The 27,288-nt window shown below is 41.6% G+C and overlaps 1 protein-coding gene across 1 annotated transcript in view; it reads left to right on the top strand.

Moving 5' to 3' along the window:
* Positions 1-27,288, top strand: part of LOC126187908 (facilitated trehalose transporter Tret1-like) — a 140,263-nt gene that overhangs the window by 74,299 nt on the left and 38,676 nt on the right. Inside the window, exon 4 of the mRNA XM_049929261.1 lies at positions 6,104-6,430. Coding sequence (XP_049785218.1) covers positions 6,104-6,430 — 327 coding nt within the window. The remainder of the gene's footprint in view (positions 1-6,103; positions 6,431-27,288) is intronic.

Genomic DNA, 27,288 nt, shown 5'->3' with positions numbered 1-27,288 from the left:
CTATTCAAGGTTTATTTTTGGAGAGGTGTTTGTAGTAGTTACCATGTCTTGAAGTGCATGTAAAGACGTTTGCAACAATTTTCTTTGTAGGATAGAACAGATAGGCATCTTGCTGTCTTCTGCCCTTCTTCGTCTTGCATCTTCTGTTATTCTCTTCTTTCTTGCATTCTTCTGTTCTTCTTTGGCTTGGAATATGTGAATTTTAATGGAGGAGATATATAGGATTTGTAGGATCTTAATGTCTTTCCAAATTTAAGTTGATGAGTTTATTTCTTGTACCTTCTTTGTAGTCTCGTCTTATCATGATTCTCCCCACACTGATCCATGAAGTAGCAGTATCGTGACATATAACATGCCCATGCTGCGTGTTGTTCTCCTGAAGTCCAACCTGATTGCAACCTGCATTTCCAGTGTGACGTTGGTCTTTGTGTTGTTTTCATTGCCCTAAGTGCTTTCTCAACATGTCTGTAACCTCTCCGTCGCTATCTCGAAGCATCTGGTGTTGAGGGAGCTGGCGATTGGTGTCGATGGTGATGTCCCTCTGACACATAGTAATATTTACAATTCTTGTTTTACATATATTTGTTATTGTTATTTACAAAAAAACTGTGATTTTATATAATGCAAAAATTTTCTGAAAGTGTCAAAAATTATTAGATTGATGTATTTCTTTAGTTCTTCATCCTTTTATGGGTTGTGTGTCATTTCTTGTTTGTGTGCATGTTGCAGGATACTCAATACTACCAGAAATTATTAGTCTGTTTTGTGATGTTCTGTTGATCTATTAATTTTTCTTTTTAGTGGTTAGTACAGGATAGGGTGTTTCCTTTGCCCCTCTGTCTCTTATCCTTTCTTCTCCTCTACCGTTCCTTTCATTCACATCCTTTTAAATGACTCATATGCTAAATGACAATACATTTACCTGTTTTTGGGTTCGTTAGCTCTATGGCATTTTCGTGAGCGATCCTGGAAATTATCATTTGCCCTTTGTAACGCCGGAAATGCATATCCTCCTATTTCCATCTATTGTACTATAATTTTTTTCCCTGTTTTGTTACCTCAAGATATGACATTTCTGTGTCTTTGTATATTGTAATTGTTTTACTATTTGTATATGTATGCATTTATGTCGATTTATAATTGGTTTGTTTGGTGAGTATTATTTGTATTTAAACGCTGGGTCTGGCCTATGGAAAACTATGCTATCGAACGAATACATCGATAGGTCGTGTGGAGAACCAAAGTGTTTAGGATCTTTGGTAGTGTTAACTCTGTCGCGTGGAGCGCGAGCAGAGAGAGTCTGACTGGGGTGCTGCAGTGGAGCAGGTGTGTTGTGTGATGCTCCCACGAGTTGCCGCGCTTTCGGGGTTGGGCAGCATGTAATTGCGCTCGACTTGCTATGATAGTCTCTGACACGGTGTCGCGGACGGGAAGCATTAGCTGGCGCACATCAAGAACCCGTTTCGCCTGGTGACCGTGTCGAGAATAAGACGCGCCAACATCCAGCTTCTGCAACAGCGACGGCCGACAATGAGTGACTGTCGCCACCTCCTCGATCGACGACTTCAAACCTTCAATCAACCAACAAGGAAGACTGGTAGCACATAAGGTTTTAGAACTGTATGGCAGGCCTCAGCTTTTCAAACTGTTCCATTTTCATAACTAAATTACAGCAACGTAGCATGAACCTTTGTTGCTCATTGTCCCAATTGCATTACCAAGCAGGGTCCCTTCCTTTTCCGGAATGAACCCGAGTGTCGTTGAAATTCAAACGCCAGCATCATTCGATTTCACTGCTTTAATTTCAAATTTCAGTTAAGGTATTCATAGCTGGCTAAAATATTTAGATTACACAAGCACAAATTAAGAGTGCGTGTTTTGTTACCGTATTTTAGCTTAGAGCTTGGTAAGTACTAAAATTTACTATTGTTAATTGTTCAGAATCATTTAATTCAAGTTCAAAGTTAAATCTCTTATTTCTAAATTACGTCGATTCAAGTAGCTTTTGAAATGATTGTCGAGGTAGTCCAAGACTAACCGTATTTTACTGAATTTCGATGTGCTTCAGAAAGAAAGCTCACTATTAACTTCAGTCACTAAATTAACTTTCGATTTTCCGGTTTTATTAATTCTTTTGCTAAATTAAGTCAGAGTGTAGCGAAATTAATTACCTCTGACAAACTTTCAGTTTTCACACTACACGTGTCAACCTTCAGTTGCCACGCTTCTAGTGCTAATTATATGTGTAATAACCTTTCTTTTTCAGTTACTATAGTAATTGTCCTTAGGACTGGCGACCGTAATTTCCCCCAAATCTCAAATATCTAATTACCGCTAGTTGATTGTTAACGTAACGGCCGCACATTTACTTTCTTTATTAACTTTACCCCTTTTCAAAATTAATTTCCACCAGTTTCATTTGCAGTTTTCCTTTCATTTAGATGTAACCCATTCCTCCCTCTTTACCGACAGATTAACTTCGGTGACGATTGCTTTTCCCAAATTTCCATTACGTACACGCGGTTTAATTTTTCACTGTCATTGAGGTCGATAAGTGAGGGGGAGGTTACACCTATATAGACTGCAAAAAACTTACTGCATTTATTTTGGCTCTTATGTGAAAGGTAATGAGTTTTTATGAATACTTTTTGGCCCAGCATGAAGCGTTTCTTTGTGGCAGACTTCTCGTGAGTGATCTTACGTCTCATTGCTGTTGAACGAAAGTTTAATAAGGCAGAAGCGATGATTTTTCTGTGTTGCTTTCGGGGAATAACTGCATATTTAATAATTTCTTTTATTTTTTCTGGTGGATCTATATTCTTTAATACTGTAATTGGTGGATACGTTGCGGTACTATGTGGTGTCTTATTAATTACCTCTTGGAATTCTCGTAGATATAGGTCCCAAGTACAATGGTTCTTCCTACAAAATAGTCAACAAAGTGTTTCGAAATCGTTCATGGTATATCCGGCTGGATTTCCACTTGGTTTGTGTTTAGATATAAAGGTGGGTTTGATTTTTAATTTGTGTAACGTGTTCTTCCAATGCACGGATCTGTATTGAGGCCCATTATCTGAGATGATCCTTTTCACTCGCAAAACTTGTTGTATGAAGTCCTTTTGAAATGCTTTACTAATTGTAAATCGAGTGGTTTTCTTTAAGGGTGTAAGTCTAGTGTATTTTGATGCTAGTTCAATTGCAACAAATATGTAGGTGAAGTGTTTCCTTGTTCGTGTAAGTGGACCATAAATATTTGTTGCAGCAATCTGTCTTAATTTATCAGGAATAATTAGATACATTGGTGGTCTGGTCTGATATGTCACATGTTTTGACTGTATGCATTTTTTACAACTTTTAAGAACGCGTCGAATACGCCGCTCCATATTTGGGAAGTTTACTGTTTCTTCATTTTCATATAGCATTTCTTGGGTCCAAAACGTCCACTGCTGTAGTGGGTATACCAAATGTATTTATTAATAAGTTCATCAAGGATGCATGCTAACCACTGTGCAGTATCATCATTACATTTAAAAAATATTGTCGTTTACTATGTAATTTTTTCTAATTTCTGTGTTTGTTTTGCCAGTAAGTTTTTGTTTAATCTTGAGGAGGGTCTGATCTTGGTTGTTCATCAGATAAATTTTTTAAAGCATTTGTGATAAAATTTTCGAATGGTACGTTTTTTAGGTAATTGATAGATCGTTCGTCATCTCCAATGTTGATTTTCTGGTTCTCTGCCATTCTCTGCAGTGAACGAGACAATGCATCAGCCAGAATATTTTCAGGTCCTGGTATGTATGTTATTGAAAATTCATACTCCTGCAATACTTGCATCCATCTTGTCAAACGTCCGTGGGTTAATTTGGAAGAGATTAAATACTCTAGTGCTTTATAGTATGTGTATACTTGTGTTTTTTTTTTCCAAACAGAAAATGTCGAAATTTTTGAAACGGTCATACTATGGCTAGAGCTGCTGACTCTGTTATAGGTTAATTCTTTCCTGCTTTCGATGGTACTCTACTTGCAAAGGCTATTGTTTTATGTATTATCTAACCGTTTTCTTCAATTTGTTAAAATAGTACCGCCCCCAGCCCGGTCTTTGCACTATCAATAACTAGACAGAACTCCTGACTGTAATCTGGGTATGATAAAATCGGAGTATTATTCAATGCCTCCTTCAACTTATAAATTCTTCATCTACTTGTTTATCCCATATCCAGGGTGTGTTTTCACCTGCAAGTCCTCATAGTCTAGGTGCTAGAAGAGTGTCTATCCATATAAATTTTTTGTAAAAATTTATCAATCCCAAGAATCTCCTTAAACTTTTCTTGTTGCAGGGAGTAGGAATATTATGAATAGCGTCCATCTTCTTCTCGTCTGGCGTTATACCTTCTGCAGATATGTTATGTCATAAAAATTTAATTTTTGACTTTCCAAGATGCGATTTGGTAATGTTAACGGTGACCCCATGTTTTTTCATAATTTGTAGGAAATTATCCAGTATATAACAATGTTCTGCCCAAGTTGCATCCGCCACAAGAACGTCGTCCACATAGCAAGCAATTTTCTGAAGTATGTCGAGGTTCAGTATAGAGTTCAGACTGCGAATATAGGTAGCTGACGAAATTTTCAGACCAAATGGTAAACGTTTGAATTGGTAGCAACGACCAAAGACAATAAAGGTTGTGTATTATCGAGTTGAAAATTCCAATTCTATTTGCCAAAAACTTCAACACAAATCCCTGGAAGAAAGGATCTGTACTCCACGGAACTTCTGAATCAAGTCCTCCAATTTCTCTGGTCTATCTGTTTCCTAAATTATAATAGTATTTATTTGTCTCGACTCGAGTACCAAACGTATGCTCCCGTCCTTCTTACTCACAATGTATAAGGGTGAATTAAATGGTGACTTGGATGGTTTAATTATGTCATCATCCAACATTTTTCTGATCTCAAGAAATACTTGCTCTCGATAACCAAGTGGTATGCAATAAGATGGAACACAAAAGGGTTTATGGTCTTTGACCTCAGATTTGTATTGAAAATCTTTAATGCTACCAGTCTTTGGTGCAAATACATCCACATGTGATCTCAATATGCCTTCCAAATTTTTCCTATCCTGGAGCGAAATAATATCTATTTCCTCTATCTTATTACTAGTCTCTTGATAAATTCCTTCTATTATTTCTGGTGGGAGTGGGTCAGGGTTTTTCTCAAACTTATATCTAGGGTGTCCCTCTTCCTCTATTTCATCCCCTTCTTGACTTAAATGCAATTTGCGACTGACAGACCGCCGTGCTTACATGGTCAGTAAGTCAGTGAAGCATACTACCGAAATAGCCTAATGAGGTTGCAGGACGCTGTCAAGACGAAGCATCACGGAAAGCTATTCGAGTGTTCGCGCCTTACAACACCCCAGCTCAAGATCAAGGCACACATGTTGCTTCATTTATCAAATTTTGTCTCGCTCCCTGTATCCTCACCCGACACGCAGTTACTTCTTCCTGTTTCCTACGATGAAGAAGCAACTGCGTGGCAAGCATTTCCAGAGTGACAGTGTTGCGATTTTCTATATGTTTCCTTCAAAGCAGACTACGAGAGTTAAGGTTACCCTCACGTTATCGATCGTTGAGAGAAATGTGTGCCGGCCGCGGTGGTCTCGCGGTTAAGGTGCTCAGTCCGGAACCGCGCGACTGCTACGGTCGCAGGTTCGAATCCTGCCTCGGGCATGGATGTGTGTGATGTCCTTAGGTTAGTTAGGTTTAAGTAGTTCTAAGTTCTAGGGGGCTGATGACCACAGATGTTAAGTCCCATAGTGCTCAGAGCCATTTGAACCATTTTTTTTTGAGAAATGTGTGATATTGAAGGATGAACATCTAAGGAAGGACTAATCCTAATAGGCACAGCTCTGTCTCTTAGAGATGACAGTTAAATACCTGCAAGTATACTTACCACACACATCGAAAACTAATCCGGTATGTGACTGCTGAATTTATCTTCATTTTTACGATTTTTCTGTGATTAATGAGGTTCATTGTACTTATAGATATCAAGCTATTTCCCTTAAAAGCTTTTTTTATAACAGTCAGCTTTATGGTAACAGGTATCAATGGCCTTCGCGACGTTCTTGGTGCTGGGCGGCGTCGACGCCATCACTGCCAACACGATGCAGATCCTGGTGGAGAGCGACAGCTCGCTGGACCCGCAGCTTTCGGCCATCGGCGTTTCGGCCTGCGCGGTGGTGTCCGTTGCGGTCTTCTCCCTCGTGGTGGATCGACTGGGCCGGAGGCCGCTGCTGCTCTTCTCCTTAGGCGGTTGCTGCGTGGCCACTGCATCCCTCGGCGTCTACTTCTTCCTCATTGTCTACGCCAGCGAGGGCGCCACAGACGATATCTTCTGGCTGCCTCTTGCCAGTCTCATTGTCTTTTTTGTAAGTAACTAACGTTAGCCTTTCCTCATATCTGAGTGCTTTTGTTTTTATTTGGTCATTAGTAGTGATGGAGCCCTGTGAAAGGGGGAACGGAAAATTTAACTAGCGTACCCACCTTGCATGAGATGACCCAATAGGAGGTAAAATTCCTGCCTTGCACGAGACAGACGTACACATGTGTAGTCCCCCTTGAAATATACACGCCACAGTATCCTTCCATGGCACTAGAAAAACCAAAACTGTAGTGTACAATTTAGTACACAATGGTAAGGACAGACGGACTTCAGACTGGTGAGGCAACTGTCGGCGTAAGGAAGCTGGACAAGAGTAGAAATGATTAGCAAACAGTAAACGGATAATTTACTTAACTTGTATTCCTCCAAACGAACGAAGACTCTTTACAAATAATGCAGCTGGAAAGAGAGTCCAGCTTTTATAATAGCAACTAGAACGAGGACCGCTCTACGAATCATAAAGGATGGTGTCGTAGCCATCAAGCTCCAAGATCAAGTCCGCCATTTATCTGCCACCGGTCGTCCTCCATCGTGGCGGCAGGGGGTACTCGTAATCCACAGAAACTGGAGGCGTGGCTGAGTGGGCGCGCACCATTGGGTCCTCCAGATCCCTAGCGACCACTATTGGCGTCAGACGGAAACTTGCAATTCCGTTGCCAATTCCGTGATGCCCGTGGGGTGCTATTGATACATGACACCACAAAAACAGAATGATTTAGTACATCTACATTTTATCAGTGGGCTGCTTAGTTTTCCCATCGCTCCTCTAGCGGTGGGGTACGATACTATGGCACGGAGGTTTCGCTAAGCATCAGGGCTGCAGGAATGTACCAGCAAACGAACGAGAAATTAATTTCGTTAAGTTTATTTTTTAGAAGTGGTGATTGACACGAGAGCTATCGGAAAGTAGGGAAAAATCGACCGTTAGATGGAAACCACAGTTGTAATGCGTTGAAGCTTTGCACAGAAGTTTTGGTCAGTGCCTCGTGATAGTGTCACGTCGTTCTTCTTAGTTATAAGCGCACAGTGAGCACGTATAGATGCACAGAAAACTGTCTCCCGCCAAGTGTAGGTTTATGTCCACAGATTTCGCCTGATTTCGTGCGACGCCACATAATGTAACTGTCAAGCAGTTCCATATTCGTGACGGTTTTTGGCCGCATACTGTAGCAGCAACGAGGAGGCTCCTGCAGTGTTTTCGATGGGGAGTGATCACCCACCTTACACACCGGACTTCGCTCCCTGTGACTTTCATCTCTGCTCAGGAGACCCGTTGACTATGAATACAACATTTAGGCACAGACAACGACCTGCAGTCCAGCTTAGAAAACTGTCGGAAAGCACAGGGGACTGGCTTCTATTACGAGGCTACTAGAAAGCTGTCACAACGCTACGACGTATGTCTAATTTACGTCGCAGCGGCGACTATGTACAGAAGCAGCTCTGATGTAACTAATTGTTGCAACTATGTTTTGATTTTTCTCTGTGATCTCGATGTCGCGACTGATCGCTCCTTACTTTCCAAATTGCCATCGTACTGTAGAACCAATCCTCGCAGATATGGGTTTCTTCGCTTGATACCTGTACTACAAAGGTATGGATCATTCGAACAGCCGTCACTGAATCAGAAATGACGGTGAGTGAAATGACAGTGGTTATGCGCGGCCCATGCGATAAAGTAGCGCAGCGAAAGAAGACTAACTGAGTGAGCTGATTCTCGCTGCTCCAGTATCAAACAACTACGTCGCTACGAATGGTACTTCACTGGTTTTCCAAAGATTGTAATTACTCGTATAAATCTGCAGCTGACGTGACGGAAATGTGGGCATAAAATCCATTATGTAAATGTCAAAGTTTCCATTCCGCGATTCCACAGAATATGGGCGCAGCTGACATTGTAACAATAGACTGCTTCACTACTGATAACAGTACTCTCTGTATTCACATAAGGAGATTCCAGATTTTTTTGTATTAAGATTTACAGAGCTTGTTTACACACCAGGCATTGGCACTATCAAGAGATAGCATATCCTTACAAATTAGGGCAATTATTGCTGTCTGAAAAATGTACATTAATAATCGATATTCACTTTTATCGTAATATCTGATATTCAAAGCCGCGCGGGATTAGCCGAGCGGTCTGGGGGGCTGCAGCCATGGACTGTGCGGCTGGTCCCCGCGGAGGTTCGGGTCCTCCCTCGGGCATGTGTGTGTGTGTTTATCCTTAGGATAATTTAGGTTAAGTAGTGTGTAAACTTAGGGACTGATGACCTTAGCAGTTAAGTCCCATAAGATTTCCCACACATTTGAATTTTTTTTTTATATTCAAAGACACTGATAACCTCGCACTTTCAATTGCACTTTACCTTCTCAGATTAATTAGTGCTCGTTACAATACTCAGGACTGCTCATAGTAACAAATATTCAGAGTGCTATCGACACCCATAAAATACCTCAACACCGTAAATATCGTAGCTGACAAACGAAGTCGCTGATTACAAGATGTGCCACGTATTGTAAACCTTGCAATCAGAAATCCACTGAAATCAGCAGCTTTGGTAAAGGCAAGATTATTATGGCCTGGTGCGAGGGAACGAGCATCTCGCATACGACAAACCTGGTCGGCTGCTCATGTGCTACTGCTGTGAACATTCATGGAACGTGACTGAAATCGTAATCTACAATGTGTTGGGCGTGCACATCATGATCATGATCACAGAACTTAGAAGTCTGACGCTCTCACGCTACGTAGAGCTTGACAAGTAGCGATCGGTGCCAGATCTAACGATGAAGCACAATACTTGTGCAGGCACAAGTGTTTATAGCATATCGCTAAACGTGCGTCGAACATTGGGCTTCGCAGGAGACGACTCCTACCTGTTCCCACGTTGATTGAACGACAACTACAGTTGCGATAGCAGTGCGTACGGGATCAATCTAAACGTTTCGCCTGGTCGGATGAATTTTTGTTACACTATATCGATGATCGTGTCCGCATAGTTTGTCTTCCATATGGGTAGTTGCTCGAAACGTTCAACGTGCTACAGATGCAGGGCAGTGGAGCTGTATTACACTACAGAAACGTTCACGTTGTCTTCCGTGGGCCCTGTGGCAGTCATCGAAGGCACCACAATAAACGTGAACAACGTGAACAGCATTACGGCCCACTTGCATACCTTCATGCTTGATGACTTCCCAGACGGCGACGGCAGCTTGCAGCAAAATAACTGGTCGTATCACAAAACCGGAATTGTCTCACAATGACTTGAGGAGCATGCTAGGAGACGGATGTTGATGTCTTGGCCAGTAAATTCGGTTTGAGTTAAACGTAATGGAACACATCTGGGAAGCAATAGGACGCCAGCTCCCCGCCTACAAGTCATCGCTTTGCGTGACCTGTGTGTAGACCTCTGGTGCCGCATACCCACGGGAAACCTGACAAGGCTTATCAAATCCATGCCAAGCAGAATCACTACTTTACTGAACTTCAAAGGCAGACCAACAAGCAGTTAAGCAGGTGGTCAGAATGTTCGGACTCATTAGTGTATACAGTGCGTCTCTAACTTTGTGGGTCCTAATGAAACAGTTAATAGTGTGCCCACAACCGGTTATATTGAGACAGGGAACTAATGGTTGGAAACGCATCTTTGTTGTGTTACGGACATACAAAGTTTACAGCGCATAACAACAATGTAGCTCATAGTAACTGTTAAAGTGATGACTCCCAGTCTCAATACATGCATGGCAATGGAGCCTAAAATTCCACCGCACTTTCTCAAAAACCCCTCGTGTCTATTGTACCAGGAGACGCCTGTAACCTAGCAAGCAGGTATTAATCAATTTCTAGGGGTTTCATACACTAGCGTCTTGATATAACCTCAAAAGAAAAACTCCAAGGTGTGAGGTACGACGATCGCGCTGACCCTTGGGCAGGAGGTCCTATTCCAGTCCAACAATGAAAGTACTTCTTGTTCAGCTGCTCACAGATATTAATATCGAAGGAAGGTGGTGCACTGTCGTGTTGAGCCCACATCCTTTTGCGGACAACAAAGGGTACAGTCCCAAAGAAGAGGGACAGCACATCTCGCAGGAACACCAGGTAAAGTGGATTAGTCAAACGAGGGACAGCAAATAACAGGTGTAGAAGTATGAAACAGGAATTTGCCTACGGATAGTGCTAGCCGTCAGCGTAGGACCCGTCAGCCCGCGTCTGCAGCGCCATCTGCGTCCTGTAACAGTTGACGACGAATGTCAACACACAGTAACCTAAGTTCCATACATCGGTGTCTCTTTGAAACCCGTAAACATGTCGAGTTTTGTGCCTACTAACTACGATTTGCGGGCAGCATTGGACTTCTGTTATCATTTGAGGAATACTGCTGCGGAATCCCATTGAATGCTTGTCGAAGATTTCCCCGAACATGCTCTTGGGAAAACACAGTGTTTCGCGTGGTTTAAGAAATTCAAAAGTGGTGATTTTGACGCGAGAAACAACGAGCGCGGGAAACCATCGAAAAAGTTCAAAGAAAAACGAATTGCAGGCCTTATTTGATGAAGATGATACTCATGAGGAACTCGCGGAACAATTGAATGTGACGCAGAAAACCGTTTCTCTTCGGTTGAAAGCTATGGGAAAGGTGCAGAAAGTGGGAATACGGGTTCAGCATGAAATGAATAAAAGACAGCAAGCAAATCGAAAGACCACTTGTGAAATGCTGCTCGCCCGATACAAAAACTTGTTGTTTCTCCATCAAGTAGTTAGAGGTGATGAAAGATGCATATATTTTGAGAACCCTAAGCGTATAAATCATGGGCGAATAAAGGCAAACCATCGACATCCACGCCAAGACCAAATCGCTTTGCAAAGAAGACAATGCTCTGTGTTTGGTGGGATGAGAAAGGTGTCATATATTGTGCGCTGCTAAAACGTGGTGAAACCGTTAACACTGATCCCTATCAACAGCAAATGATCGATTTAAATTGAGGATTACGTGAAAAACGATCGGAATATGGAAAAAGGCAACACAAAGTCATATTGCCTCATGATAACGCCCCGTCACACAGCAAAACGGGTCAGGGAAAAGATCGAGGCGTTCAGTTGGGAAATACGAGGGCATGGGGCTTATTCGCGACTTGGCTCCGCCCGGGAACAATCTATTTGAATCACTTTGACACGCTTTCGCTGAACAACGCTTCAATTCGTTTGAAAATGTACGAAAATGGCTTGCTGACTGGTTCGCTTCAAAAGAAGAATTTTTTTTTCTTCTTTTTCATAGTCTGCCGGAGAGGTGGGAGAAATGTATAAATATCAATGGACATTATTTTGAATAAAATATTGTTCATCAGTTTCAAACAATAGATGTGTAATTATTGCAGCCAAATTCCCGATTCATACTTCTACACTTGATAAGGTAGTATCAGGTAATCTTGGACGTGCTCATCCACACGCTGACAGACACTCGTTACTGGTGGTCACTGATGTGGGTGGTGTGGTGATTGTCCTCACTCCAGAAATGGCAGTTGCGGCTGTCGGAAACTCATCACGGGTGAATGAGGCTTCATCCGAGAACAGTACAAACTGGACGAAGTTCGGCCTACAGTATGCGATTGATAATCTATTAACAGAAGTTAACAGAAAAATCCTTTAATTCTGTTGCCCAGAGCATTATGTGCTCCTTCCAGTTTAAGTCTCTCCAGACGCATACTCTCACATCTTCAATGCGTGTGTCTGTTTCGAGTGATTTTTTCGCAATGGTTAACGGATTCTTTCTGTCTGTTCATGTACTTCGTGCTACGTTATTTTTACGTTGTGCGTCAACTGACAGTCCCTGCAATAAGTTTCGATCCTCTGTGGCTCTTTCGGCACGTCGCTAAAATCTTCTAGGTGTAGCAACTGATCTCAGTACATCATCATCCTCGACCAGCTTTGCTAAATTTCTGACGTTATCCACTAATAAATAAATAAATAAAATGTCGTGTGACGAGGGCCTCCCGTCGGGTAGACCGCTCGCCTGGTGCAAGTCTTTCGATTTGACGCTGAAACGTCCCCTTAGAAAAATTATACATGACTGTGCTTAAACTGACACACAATATTTTTAGCACAACGCAATCTGACTTTCAAAAATCCCTACAAAAGAATGGCCCTGACTAACATTAACCTATACGTTTCACAAATCACTTACCTCACAAAAATCTTCATTACTCGAACTACTGCAATACAGCGAGCGCCACTACTGCCAGCTAAATAAAAGATTCAAACTACGGAAGGCTCTAACTACTGATAGGCATAGTTAGCAATTGAAAGATTTTAATAGAGAACAAACAATGTATTTACCTTAATAGTGTTCAAAAGTCATAATGTATATAGCAGTTCATGATATCCAGTATAACAAATTTCAAAACTCCGCCATCTCTCTCCTCACATCCACCACTGCTGGCGGTGCACTGCACACAGCACAGCCAGTGATTTTCATACAGAGCGCTACGTGGCGTTACCAATATAAAAACCTAAACAGCCTACTTACATAGCACCCATGCTCCCCACAAAAAATTTTACAAATTGCTTTGGGCAGTGGCCAATAATGATTTGATAAAATTTTTCATAATTACAATATCAAAGATATCAAATGCACACACTTATCGATGCAATTTTGGTCAAAAGCTAAAATTTTCTCACAGTCCATAAAGACAGTCCTGATCATCCATCACAGTAAAATTACAGTGTTTTTTTTCTCAAAGTCTGAGTAGTAAAAGAGAATGCACACGGAAGTAGTGGATTTCGATGCAGTCTTGAAGAAGTAGTGTTGTCCTTCCAACAGAAAGACAATGCTGACTCTTGATGTGCAGACAGGTAATGGGCCACAACAGAGCAAACCCTCAGCAGTCAATCGAAATTTTGAAGAATATTGGTAGGTAGGTCATCACAGAGTAGACCCACTGTAGTCCTGGTAGAGAGTATGGTATTGGTGGGCCACCAGAGGTGCAGACCCACTGCAGTCCTTGTAGAAATAATGGTACTGGTGAGTCAGCAAAGGTGTAGACCCACTGTAGTCCTTGTAGTAATAATGGTATTGGTGGGTCATCAAAGGTGCAGACCCACTGTAGTCCTTGTAGAGATGGCCAGCAGCCATCTGTTGTGACTGTGCAGGTGCACAATCACCATCGAAGAGTCTTGCAGATAATATAGCAAGTCCATAACCACCACTTGTGGACTCACAAAGGTTTTTTGAATTGTCCTTAGAACCAGCAATGCTGTTATCCAGTCCCTTGCTGAATTATCAACACACATACATGCACTAACAGTCCCAACTTCTCACATACTGTACATATATTATTACCAACAGTAACGTGTGCAGTGAAATGTAACTTACAAGTTACTTAATTTGATGAACTGCTATCAATTACAATTTTATAACATAAGAATACAATAACAAAGGTACAAAATACATCATTAAAACATAATAATACAGATAACATTTGTAGTAATAGGGGCTTTACAAAAGAATAGAACTAACATATACATCAGTGTTACAGGAATTATGACATAAGTAAATACATAAAAGATCAGAATAACTTTTGAAACATCAACTTTACACATGAGCATTATAACAAAACAGAATAAATAATGTCTAAACATCTTTACAAAGTAAATAACATATTATTAGAAAAATTCCACAACATAACTCTCATCAGCAAACACACAAAGACAGGAAGAACACAAATACCCAAGGGTACACAAACAGATAGTGGGATAACAGAAGGAAAGGACAGGGTTTGTTTTACTGCAGTATTCTTGGAGATCTCCCTTCGTTCATCATTATTCCCAAAAAGTCCTATCTACACCTGTTGTCCCTAAACCCTACTGTTTTGTTCAGATCCTGTTTCTAAATATTTTTTTGCCAAACCATTTTCTTACAGCATCTCAATGCATTTCTTCCAATTCATCACAACTCGTTCTCTTATACAGCCTACCCCCATCATAAGCTAACTTAAATCTACTGAGCTCAGATGCTAAACTAAGGGACGAGGCAGTAGCACTATGCCTGGCAAACAGCAGCAGCAAATGAAATAACTTATATCTAAACATGACATAGCTCAAGCAGAAAAAATATTACATTAAAGACAACAATGCAGACAAGGGAAATGTATATTCACATCTTAATGTCTATGTAATTAAAGTGGTGCACCACAAGAAGTTGTTTTACCAAAAAAATTATCAAGTAGTGGAAAAGAAAATTCCGTATGCAATTCCTGTGAAGGGAAATGTCTTTTTGTGCTCCCTTGTTTTTTTTGAAGTAGATTATAAAATGGTTTACTGGATCTATAGGCATAAAATATTTATATTAGTACATCTATTAAATTTTATTTTAACCAATGCTACTGCAGCTAGAAACTTGATATTAAACAAAATGAGTAAATAAATACATAAAGCAAGCCATATGGCATTTCTCTCAACTAGCAAGACAATAAGCCGTGAAATGTTTCTCATCGTTTCATTAGGCATTTTAGGAAATATCATAAATTAAGAGCTCCACAGTGTAATCATATGTTTTCAAGTTTGAGTGTGTCGTGTTTACGATGATTTCTACAAAGGAATGTCAATAGCGAGGCTAATGGCCTCTTTTTTTTTTCTCCACCTGTGCCTCTGAAAGGCACACACTAATGGCTTTTTTTCCAGGCGTCTGTCGCACAGCTGGGTGCCCACGACGCATTACGTGAAGGTGGTCACTTAACTTTCTTACGGAAATATTTACGACAGCAGTTTCCGCTACAGTGACAGTCTCATATAAAAATATTTCACGGGTCAAGAATTTGCATTACAAATCTGTAGAAACAAAATGCTATTGCTATAACAGTGTACAAAAAAATTTTCGTCGGCATTGTAATACATTCAAGCATTTACATACATTTCATAACTCTTAAAGTACGATTCTTGGTTTCCAACAACCTTTTTCGCAAACCAGAGTCCCTAAACACTACTCATATTCCTTACCTTATTCGTTGACACTTCTTCAATATTTCATCATAACAGATATGTAGCATAATCAAATAACTCATATAGCATCAGCCTATTGATCATAAACATACCGCAACAGCATAATACACATAGTCATCATAATAATAACATCATAACACCTCAGTCAACTCTCAAAATCGTCGTATCTTCCTCCAATAATTTCAAACCCTAAAAAAAATTCCATGCTCATTTCAGTAGTGTCATCTACCTCAAACGTACTTTAAAAATCATGATCTCATACCAAATACATCATTCAAAGCTCTCATAGTATCACAATGGTTCCGAAAAAATATGAACAGTTCAAAAAGTACAGACAAAATACAGTTTCGTAAGTGTGAAGTTATCCAACGGTGTCATTACATAAAACTCTGTCACTGATGTAGTAAAATAAATGTTTGTCTCTCTCAGTTAAATGATCAGGTAGCTGTGTATTTTGTGTTGGAGAAATATGGTACCGATGTGTAAAGTTGTATAAGCAAATACCATATTAGCTAGGGCTCCTTGTGCTTGCCACAAACATGGTACACAAAGTAAGCGTGTACCCCCCTGAGGATGAATGTATTTATACCCTCAGGTGTTACAGATTACGGCAATGGAATGAAATGTATCACGGAAAACCTTTGTATCATTGTACTTCAAATATCTTTAAAAATAAATGTTTTAAGTACAAAATTAATCACTCAAATACGTGTACTGTAGCGCTAAACTGTGCGTCTTGTTGTAAGATAATCTCTGTGAAAGTGTCGTATTTATTGTCCTCCGAAAGCTAAGTTCTGCAAAAGTCATTGTACTTACCTCATGATAAACAAAAGTGAAATGCTTTGCGTATGGATATCTTAGTTATTACGCTTATTGCCGTGTTGATGAAAGTACTGTGCTGTAACATATTGTTGTGCTACAGAAAAGGCAGTCTCATTGTAGCTATACCACAAAAGTTACTACTAAAACATGTTTTACTTTACAGAAGAATTCAGAAAAACTGTGCAGATATAAAACAGATACACCGCAAAAGTAACATTGTATATTGTCACTCATTAGTAGCGTCGTGATAAATTCGTGTAGCTGTCACATAAAGTAACCACTGTGTCATCTGGTATCTCACTGAAAGTACTTTAAATCCAGAATGTATTTTCAAGTAAACCAAAATGTTGCATTAAAATCTCATTAGCAGTACCGGTAAATGTTCTAAGTATGTGAGCATTATAGTCATTACGTAATCGTGCAACTAACAAGCAAGAATGTACACACACAATTACACTGTGTCGTCTGTTCGCAATAACAATGCATTCGTAATTTATGTTTAAATAAGTTCTCTTGGTTCTTGACAGGATATTTAACTTCAAACATTGTTGCATGTTAACAGATTCTAAGCCTGACAAAGCATACTAGCAATGTAAAGTGAAAAGTTATATGGCAAAGACAAAGTTAAAAAGCAGATTATCTTTCAATAAACGGTTTTACATGTGAAATGAGGTGCAATATTTTCATAGTACTCAGAGTTTCAACTTGAATGCAATTATCATGTGGTATACGTCGGTGAGGAATGCTAAAATTTTTCTCAAGGCTAGCGTCTATGTTATTTTTCTCTGAGCCAGCCGGCGCACGCGGCTGCCTGCGGTGCGAGTCATTGTCTGTTCCTTTGTTGGCGCGCATTGTTATTGGGATTAGGAGACCTAACTTCTACAAATTCACCTTGCCGAGAAGGCCCTGCTCTGTTTGAATCCCGCCAGTTCTGATGGAATTCAGGTCTGTCGTTTTGTCGGTAGTTTACATAGTTTCTTGGTTGTCGGTTATGTGGTGGAGAATTTCTCCCGGAATCGTAACTGCGCGCTGAACTGTTGCGTCTGAAGTTATTCTGTCTCCCTTTATAATAATTGTTTTGGTTTCCATATTGTCTGTTTCTATGGTTATCTCTGTCATATTCATAATTACGGAAGTGCGATCTTTCTCTGTAACTATTACAATGACAGTGGTTGTCATACGGGTGTTGTCTGGTTTGGTCACGATTTGTGTTGTGAGAATAGCCTTGTCGTGTCCAGTTATTATTTCTTTCATCGCGGAATTGCGAAGGATGTGACCTGTAATTGTTGTGTTCCTGTTTTCGTGTTCCGCGATTGTCAGTGTCAATTTCTAATTCTTGTAAGAGCCCCTGAAAAGCTTCAATGTCGTCTTAGCAACGTCCTGCCAAAATAATATGTCGTAAATGTTCAGGTAATTTGATTAAGCAAATGCGGATAAGTTCTGAGGGGCAGTATGGGTTTGACAGGTACTGATTCTTGTGCAACATGTGTTCAAAATATTTCACAAGACTGGAAAATTCAGATTGTTCGAAATGTTTCATCATTATGATGCTATGTTTTACTCGCTCTTGTGTAGTTTGAGACCAATATGCTGAGAGGAAGGCATGATAAAATTCTCCTTCACTGTGGCAATCGTGAATGACCGATCGCATTCTTACAGCTGGTTCATTCTCTAAATAGCCACACATAAATTCTACTCTGTGCTCTAATGACCAGTTGGGCGGAAAACAATGAGAGAATTGATGGAGCCACGCTTGTGGATGAATGTCGTTGCCAGAATTCTTAAATGTTTTAAATCTACGTGTAGTAATGAACAGCTTATAGTCAAAATCATCATGTCGGCGAGTCGCATATCGGTCATTGTTACGTCGTTTCGGCGGTTCCATTTCAAAATTCGGTGCACCTTGCCAATTTCTTTCATAATTTCCGAAATGCCCTGTGTTATTAATTTGGTGCTTTTCCGTATTTCTATGTCCCTCTTCCCGTATCAGGGCGCGAGTGTCCTCTGAAATACGCAATTCTTGTATTACATGTGTCAGCTGATCTTGTACTTCCCGGATTTCTCTTTGGTGTTGCGTATTTATTTGACTCTGATTTTGTTTGAATTTCCTAATTTGTTCGCACTCTTCTGTGTCATTAAGGACTACCGGTTTTGTGTCATTCAGATTATCATCTACCTTCGTAGATAAATTATTTAGCTGATCCGAAAGTTCAATTACTTTTTCTGATAATGAACTAATTTCCTCCATGTGTCTTTCTGAACCAATTTTTAGAGTATCTACTGTGTCCTTTAAGTTTTCTTGAGTTTTTGCAAGTTGCGTAACCGAATCGGTAGATGATACTAAGTCAATTTTAGTTTGCAAGGTCTCATGATTTTCATGAACAATAGTTTGCAGTTCTTTTATGGCTGCTTCGTGATTCTGTAATGCATTTACATGACGCGAAAAAATAGGTTGGAAATGCTCACTAATTTGTGTTTTTACGTCATTACAGACTTTTTGACATTTCGATTCAATGTTATGTAACTCAGCAGGTAAATCTTCACGTGTTTGTTCGAGAGTTTGTTCCAATGAGACTAACTTTTCAAGCTTTTGCTGTGTTTGTCTCTGATTTTGTTCCATTGTGTCTAACTGTTGCTGTGTTTGTCTCTGATTTTGTTCCATTGTGTCTAACTTTTGAAGCTTTTGCTGTGTTTGTCTCTGATTTTGTTCCATTTGTTGCATTAATTGCAATAATAATGTATTAGTGTCTGGAATCTGTTTCTCTATGCTTTTTGGCAGTGCATTTTCACCGGCAACATTCACATTTTGACAAGCAGAAAATGTGTCTTGACTCATTTGAGAAAACGGTGAGGTCCCAAAACCTAAGTCTACAGTATTTGCAATATTGTGTTCTGTCATTTCGGATTCCTGAGCCTAGCTGTTGCCGACCGATCGATCGATAATGCTTCCCTGTTCACTACCTGTTTCACTGTCTACACCATTATTTGCCGCCCGCTCCATTTCCCTATGCACAATTACCAAATTACTACTTGGAATGTCTGTTAATTCACTACACAGTGGTGGTGATAAGCTACGCTCGTTGTCACTATTATTTCTCAGTTTACTTTGGAGCCTAGTGTTACGTTTTTCACACGCCATTATTGTCACAATATTTCACACGATAACACAGAAAAGCACAATTTGAAGAGCAAAAATAAGAGACCACATTAACATAGAACTGAAAATAATATCTAGTTAATTGGAGCTGCGAAATACTTGGTGCAAATCTACAAGCATGCCACAACTGTTTTACTGTACAACAATGAAAGACTGCAACTACAAAGGAGATTTTCTCTACAATTACGCGCTAGCAATAAACAAAAGCTACACTAATTACACAAACTACAAGAAAAAAATCAGAGGATTCCAGTGAGGTATCCTCGGCTAAGGGTCGACATATGAAACGTCCCCTTAGAAAAATTATACATGACTGTGCTTAAACTGACACACAATATTTTTAGCGCAACGCAATCTGACTTTCAAAAATCCCTACAAAAGAATGGCCCTGACTAACATTAACCTATACGTTTCACAAATCACTTACCTCACAAAAATCTTCATTACTCGAACTACTGCAATACAGCGAGCGCCACTACTGCCAGCTAAATAAAAGATTCAAACTACGGAAGGCACTAACTACTGATAGGCATAGTTAGCAATTGAAAGATTTTAATAGAGAACAAACAATGTATTTACCTTAATAGTGTTCAAAAGTCATAATGTATATAGCAGTTCATGATATCCAGTATAACAAATTTCAAAACTCCGCCATCTCTCTCCTCACATCCACCACTGCTGGCGGCTCACCTCCAACTGCGCTGTTAACATCCAGCTGCCCGACACTACAATGGCAGACAACATAGCAAACTAGCCACAGACTGCACACAGCACAGCCAGTGATTTTCATACAGAGCGCTACGTGGCGTTACCAATATAAAAACCTAAACAGCCTACTTACAACGCCACTTCGGCGACTTGCGCGTCGATGGGGATGAAATGATGATGAGGACAACACCCAGTCCCTGAGCGGAGAAAATCTCCGACTCAGCCGGGAATCGAACCTGGGCCCTTAGGATTGACAGTCTGTCGCGCTGACAACTTTTTTTTTTTTGTATTTTGTTCGTTATTGATCGTTGCGTTTGGTCGTTGCGGACGTCGCAAGACATACTGTTCAGGTTCGGCTGTTGATCGTTCCACTCAGTTTTTTTTTAATTTTTTTTTTTTATTGCAGAGGCCAACCGGCTCTCAGACCGAGCACGCTGAGCTACCGTGCCGGCACCACTCAGCTACCGGGGGCGGACACGTTATCCACTATGAGACTTTCTTGGCTAAATAAATGTCAAGATACATGACCCACTCACATTAATGTGACCACCTTCCACAAGCCTGAATAACCACCTTTTGCAGTGTGCACGTGCAGGAAGAGAGTCAGTGAGGGTGGTAAGGTACCGACAGGGATGTGGAGCCGTGCCAACACCTGTGATAGTTTCCTCGATTGAACTTAATTCCGCGGAGTTGGTTGGCAAGATACGGTTAACTCATCCTGGTGCTCTTGCAGGCATGCACATACATTGTGAACTGTGTGACAGGTTGAATTGTCATGTTGGTAGACGCCATCAAGGTGAGAAAAAAACAAACTGCATGACTGCATGTAGGGGTGGACGTGGTCACCTACGATACAAGCATACTTGTATTGATGATGCAATGCGCTTTGCAGAGTGACGAGATAACCCAGTATATGGCATAAAAACATTCCTCACACCACAACGCTCCCTCCTCTGCACCCTTTCTACGACCGTTGCAGGGCCTTATGCACCAACGGCCATCTGTCCGATGAACATAAAACGTGATTCGTCTGAAAAGATCACCTGTCACCGCTCAGTGTACGTCCAGCTGCACGTCTATTCGCCTGTACACATCTCTGCAGAAGTCATTCATTCCTGTATCTATGGTCCGTTACGCTCACAGTTGCTTCGGCACCTGTTTTGGGTAGTGCCGTTTTGCAACGCACGGTGTACTTTGACCATGGCGGCATGCGAACAGCTTATAAACTTTGCCGTTTCGGAAATGCTTCCAACCATGGCATGAAAGCCAATCATCATGCCCTCTTACACGTCAGATAAATCGCTCTGTTTCCCCATTATAACCACTGCACAGTTTTTCACGTCCGCCCGACACGCTTTACATATCATCCATCGGTTGTGCTGCCCCTCCCATTTGTGAGTGGTTATTGCACGTTGATGTCGAACAAAGGCAGTGTTCATATTATTGTGACTGGACCGCGTATTTGTTTCACAAACAGTTGTGGAACATACTTCGGTGTTAATCTATTTAGAGGGTCGTTCTCTTGTAGAAAACAGCCATGGTGGTAATCGAACCATAGTATCACCTCAATTGTAGACAATTGGGGTGGCAACTACAATTCCCTACAGATTTGGCTTAACACCTCCCGTTTCTTGTCACAAGGTTTCTTGTGGTTTAAACATCACTTTATTTTTCACTCAGTCACCTTCATGATATGACACAAAACAGAGATGATTGGAGAGACAACCAGGGGGAGCACAGTAATCATGAGGGTTAAAATGTATCAGATACAGTCCAATATAATAGCCAAGTAACATTATCAACAGTGTGCTGTACAGATTCAATTGTATATATAATTTGAACTCGTAGGTGAGCACTCTATCAATCATGTTTGCAGAACTATTATCTGAAGTAAACAGGAAGAGTACTGAGACATACCCCAGAAGTGTAGAGGCTTCTGCAGAAGAAGTCTGTACCTCTGACGTCCCCTCCTAGGGGATCATATGTGGAGGCAGCGCGATTTCAAACTCAGCGGGTGCAAAAAACAAGATAGGAAAAACTTCCATTTGACTGAATAGTCAGCCTGACTCCAATCCATGTCAGTTCGGGAATTAAGATGCCTCATTCCAAAGAATTATTGCCAGGAGTACGGCAATTGTTATCCTAGATCCAGCACCATCACAGTCTGCTGTAACGTGTAGCTGACACTGAAAAGAGCAAGTACTAGTGCAGATAGCCAACATGTAGGGCACGGTCAATTATCTTTGACCTTGATAAGTGCTTGTATGACATCATTAAGAGATAAATATAAGAAATTCGAAAATTGTCAGGAATTTGAAAAAAAAAAATATTTTTTATCAACTAATCATGTTGCCCTCATGCAGCAGGTACTCACACACACACACACACACACACACACACACACACACGTACACACAAACGCTTCAGGGTGAAGTGAACGTCATCTTGGATCGTGTCGTCACTTGGTACCACGTACTTCAGTACTGCCTTTAAATGCAAATTACTCAGGATCGCCATAGCCACATTACTTGCGCTCTTTTAAAATTGCCTTACATGTCATTAAGAAGTGTAAGTTTGTCTCACTGAAGTCAATGATGTTTGAATTTTGCATCCATTTAGTTACGCGTAGGCTACACTGCAACACTGTTAGAGCGCTCCTGAAACATTCTTGTCTAATCATTGTGGCAAGCAGCTACGATCAAAAACAGGCAAACATCGGCTTGAGACAATGACCTTTCCGATCGGGTATCGACTGGCATCAACCGTCAATAAAATGAGGGGTATGTTTCAGCAGGATCTACATCTACATCTACATCCATACTCCGCAAGCCACCTGACGGTGTGTGGCGGAGGGTACCTTGAGTACCTCTATCGGTTCTCCCTTCTATTCCAGTCTCGTATTGTTCGTGGAAAGAAGGATTGTCGGTATGCCTCTGTGTGGGCTCTAATCTCTCTGATTTTATCCTCATGGTCTCTTCGCGAGATATACGTAGGAGGGAGCAGTATACTGCTTGACTCTTCGGTGAAGGTATGTTCTCGAAACTTTGACAAAAGCCCGTACCGAGCTACTGAGCGTCTCTCTTGCAGAGTCTTCCACTGGAGTTTATCTATCATCTCCGTAACGCTTTCGCGATTACTAAATGATCCTGTGACGAAGCGCGATGCTCTCCGTTGGATCTTCTCTATCTCTTCTATCAACCCTATCTGGTACGGATCCCACACTGCTGAGCAGTATTCAAGCAGTGGGCGAACAAGCGTACTGTAACCTACTTCCTTTGTTTTCGGATTGCATTTCCTTAGGATTCTTCCAATGAATCTCAGTCTGGCATCTGCTTTACCGACGATCAACATTATATGATCATTCCATTTTAAATCACTCCTAAAGCGTACTCCCAGATAATTTATGGTATTAACTGCTTCCAGTTGCTGACCTGCTGTTTTGTAGCTAAATGATAAAGGATCTATCTTTCTGTGTATTCGCAGCACATTACACTTGTCTACATTGAGATTCAATTGCCATTCCCTGCACCATGCGTCAATTCGCTGCAGATCCTCCTGCATTTCAGTACAATTTTCCATTGTTACAACCTCTCGATACACCACAGCATCATCTGCAAAAAGCCTCAGTGAACTTCCGATGTCATCCACAAGGTCATTTATGTATATTGTGAATAGCAACGGTCCTATGACACACTCCTGCGGCACACCTGAAATCACTCTTACTTCGGAAAAGTTCTCTCCATTGAGAATGACATGCTGCGTCCTGTTATCTAGGAACTCCTCAATCCAATCACATAATTGGTCTGATAGTCCATATGCTCTTACTTTGTTTATTAAACGACTGTGGGGAACTGTATCGAACGCCTTGCGGAAGTCAAGAAACACGGCATCTACCTGTGAACCCGTGTCTATGGCCCTCTGAGTCTCGTGGACGAATAGCGCGAGCTGGGTTTCACATGACCGTCTTTTTCTAAACCCATGCTGATTCCTACAGAGTAGATTTCTAGTCTCCAGAAAAGTCATTATACTCGAACATAATACGTGTTCCAAAATTCTACAACTGATCGACGTTAGAGATATAGGTCTATAGTTCTGCACATTTGTTCGACGTCCCTTCTTGAAAACGGGGATGACCTGTGCTCTTTTCCAATCCTTTGGAACGCTACGCTCTTCTAGAGACCTACGGTACACCGCTGCAAGAAGGGGGGCAAGTTCCTTCGCGTACTCTGTGTAAAATTGAACTGGTATCCCATCAGGTCCAGAGGCCTTTCCTCTTTTGAGCGATTTTAATTGTTTCTCTATCCCTCTGTCGTCCATTTCGATATCTACCATTTTGTCATCTGTGCGACAATCTAGAGAAGGAACTACAGTGCAATCTTCCTCTGTGAAACAACTTTGGAAAAAGACATTTAGTATTTCGGCCTTTAGTCTGTCATCCTCTGTTTCAGTACCATTTTGGTCACAGAGTGTCTGGACATTTTGTTTTGATCCACCTACCGCTTTGACATAAGACCAAAATTTCTTAGGATTTTCTGCCAAGTCAGTACATAGAACTTTACTTTCGAATTCATCGAACGCTTCTCGCATAGCCCTCCTCACACTACATTTCGCTTCGCGTAATTTTTTTTTGTCTGCAAGGCTTTGGCTATGTTTATGTCTGCTGTGAAGTTCCCTTTGCTTCCGCAGCAGTTTTCTAACTCGGTTGTTGTACCACGGTGGCTCTTTTCCATCTCTTACGACCTTGCTTGGCACATAGTCATCTAACGCATTATGTACGACGGTTTTGAACTTTGTCCACTGATCCTCAACACTATCTGTACTTGAGACAAAACTTTTGTGTTGAGCCAACAGGTACTCTGAAATCTGCTTTTTGTCACTTTTTCTAAACAGAAAAATCTTCTTACCCTTTTTAATATTCCTATTTACGGCTGAAATCATCGACGCCGTAACCGCTTTATGATCGCTGATTCCCTGTTCTGCGTTAACTTTTTCAAATAGTTCGGGTCTGTTTGTCACCAGAAGGTCTAATATGTTATCGCCACGGGTCGGTTCTCTGTTTAACTGCTCAAGGTAGTTTTCAGATAAAGCACTTAAAAAATTTCACTGGATTCTTTGTCCCTGCCACCCGTTATGAACGTCTGAGTCTCCCAGTCTATATCCGGCAAATTAAAATCTCCACCCAGAACTATAACATGGTGGGGAAATCTACTCGAAATATTTTCCAAATTATACTTCAGGTGCTCAGCCACAACAGCTGCTGAGCCAGGGGGCCTATAGAGACATCCAATTACCATGTCTGAGCCTGCTTTAACCGTGACCTTCAACCAAATCATTTCACATTTCGGATCTCCGTCAATTTCCTTCGATACTATTGCACTTCTTATTGCTATAAACACGCCTCCCCCGTCACTGTCCAGCCTGTCTCTGCGGTATACATTCCAATCTGAGTTTAGGATTTCATTACTGTTTACGTCTGATTTCAGCCAACTTTCTGTCCCTAGTACTATATGGGCGTTGTGACCGTTTATTAATGAGAGAAGTTCTGGGACCTTTCTATAGACGCTCCTGCAGTTTACTATTAGCACTTAATATTGTTATTCCCTGTTGCATTTTGCCTACTCCTACCTTGCCGCGTCTCAGGAGGCGTCTTGTCGGGCCTAGGGAGGGGATTCTCTAACCTAAAAAAACCCCATGTGCACTCCACACGTACTCCGCTACCCTTGTAGCCGCTTCCGGCGTGTAGTGCACGCCTGACCTATTCAGGGGGACCCTACATTTCTCCACCCGATAGCGGAGGTCGAGAAATTTGCACCCCAGATCTCCGCAGAATCGTCTGAGCCTCTGGTTTAAGCCTTCCACTCGGCTCCAAACCAGAGGACCGCGATCGGTTCTGAGAACGATACTACAAATAGTTACCTCTGATTTCACCCCGCGAGCGAGGCTTTCCGCCTTCACCAATTCCGCCAACCGCCTGTACGAACTGAGGATGACCTCTGAACCCAGACGGCAGGAGTCATTGGTGCCGACATGAGCAACAATTTGCAGTCGGGTGCACCCAGTGCTCTCTATCGCCGCCGGTAGGGCCTCCTCCACATCTCGGATGAGACCCCCCGGCAAGCAGACAGAGTGAACACTGGCCTTCTTCCCCGACCTTCCTGCTATTTCCCTAAGGGGCTCCATCACCCGCCTAACGTAGGAGCTCCCAATAACTAATAAACCCCTCCCCCCGGGTGCCTGCTCGGACCTTGCTGAAGGAGCAGCCACATGTCCACTCACAGGCAGAGCGGGCGATGCCACACGGCCAGCCTCCACATTGACCCTCCGCCTCGTGCGCCGCGAACGCCGCTGAACCCGCAACTCCCCTTGGGGAGAGGGTGGCCCAACCGCGCCCAGTACACGCGAAGATGTCTCGACAGCAGGGACAGTGGGTGAAGCATGTAACACCTGAGGTGTACCTTGCGACGCACCAGACTCCCCACTGCCGCTACACTCCGAGGCAGCAGCCTGAAGACGGCTGACCGCGGCCATCAACATGCTCAGCTGTTCGCGAACAGCGGCCAGCTCCTCCTGCGTCCGTACACAGCAGTCACACATCCTATCCATCCTAAGGAATCAATTTACTGAAGACAGTTAATCAACCTTTAACTAGACTGCTAATTCACTAAAGGCGGCTGTTTATTCACTAAACTGTGGTTGCTAGCCACTTCTTGTAGAAAACAATGAAAATAGCACTACCTGTCTCTGGACTGTATTGAAAACAAACACTAGCACTACTGGCTCTTTGGTTGACTAAAGGGACTCTCTCTGACTGTATTCAAAACAAACACGAAATCTATGGAACTATTAATAGCACTCGACAATTAAAGCTTCCTAAAAGCAAATACACACGGAAGAAGAAGTGACAAGTAAGAAAAATACAGTTAATACTTAAATTAAGGTAGCTCGCTGCACAGCAGACGTGAAGCAGACGGCAGTTACGACGATAGGATCGTGGGCAGACCAACAAAAAATTATTCAATATCTTGGGTACAAGTTTTGGTACAGGTGAACATATTGTGGTGGAAGAAGTCATCATGAGAAGCATTGCGGCAATGTTTGTATTACAAATCCTTCATAACAATCAGAAGCAACATCGTATCGACGTCTGGAGGAAACGTAAACA

Source organism: Schistocerca cancellata, chromosome 5 (genome assembly GCF_023864275.1).
Source record: "Schistocerca cancellata isolate TAMUIC-IGC-003103 chromosome 5, iqSchCanc2.1, whole genome shotgun sequence".
NCBI classification, from domain to species: domain Eukaryota; kingdom Metazoa; phylum Arthropoda; class Insecta; order Orthoptera; family Acrididae; genus Schistocerca; species Schistocerca cancellata.
This window is presented reverse-complemented; position numbering and strand designations above follow the sequence as displayed.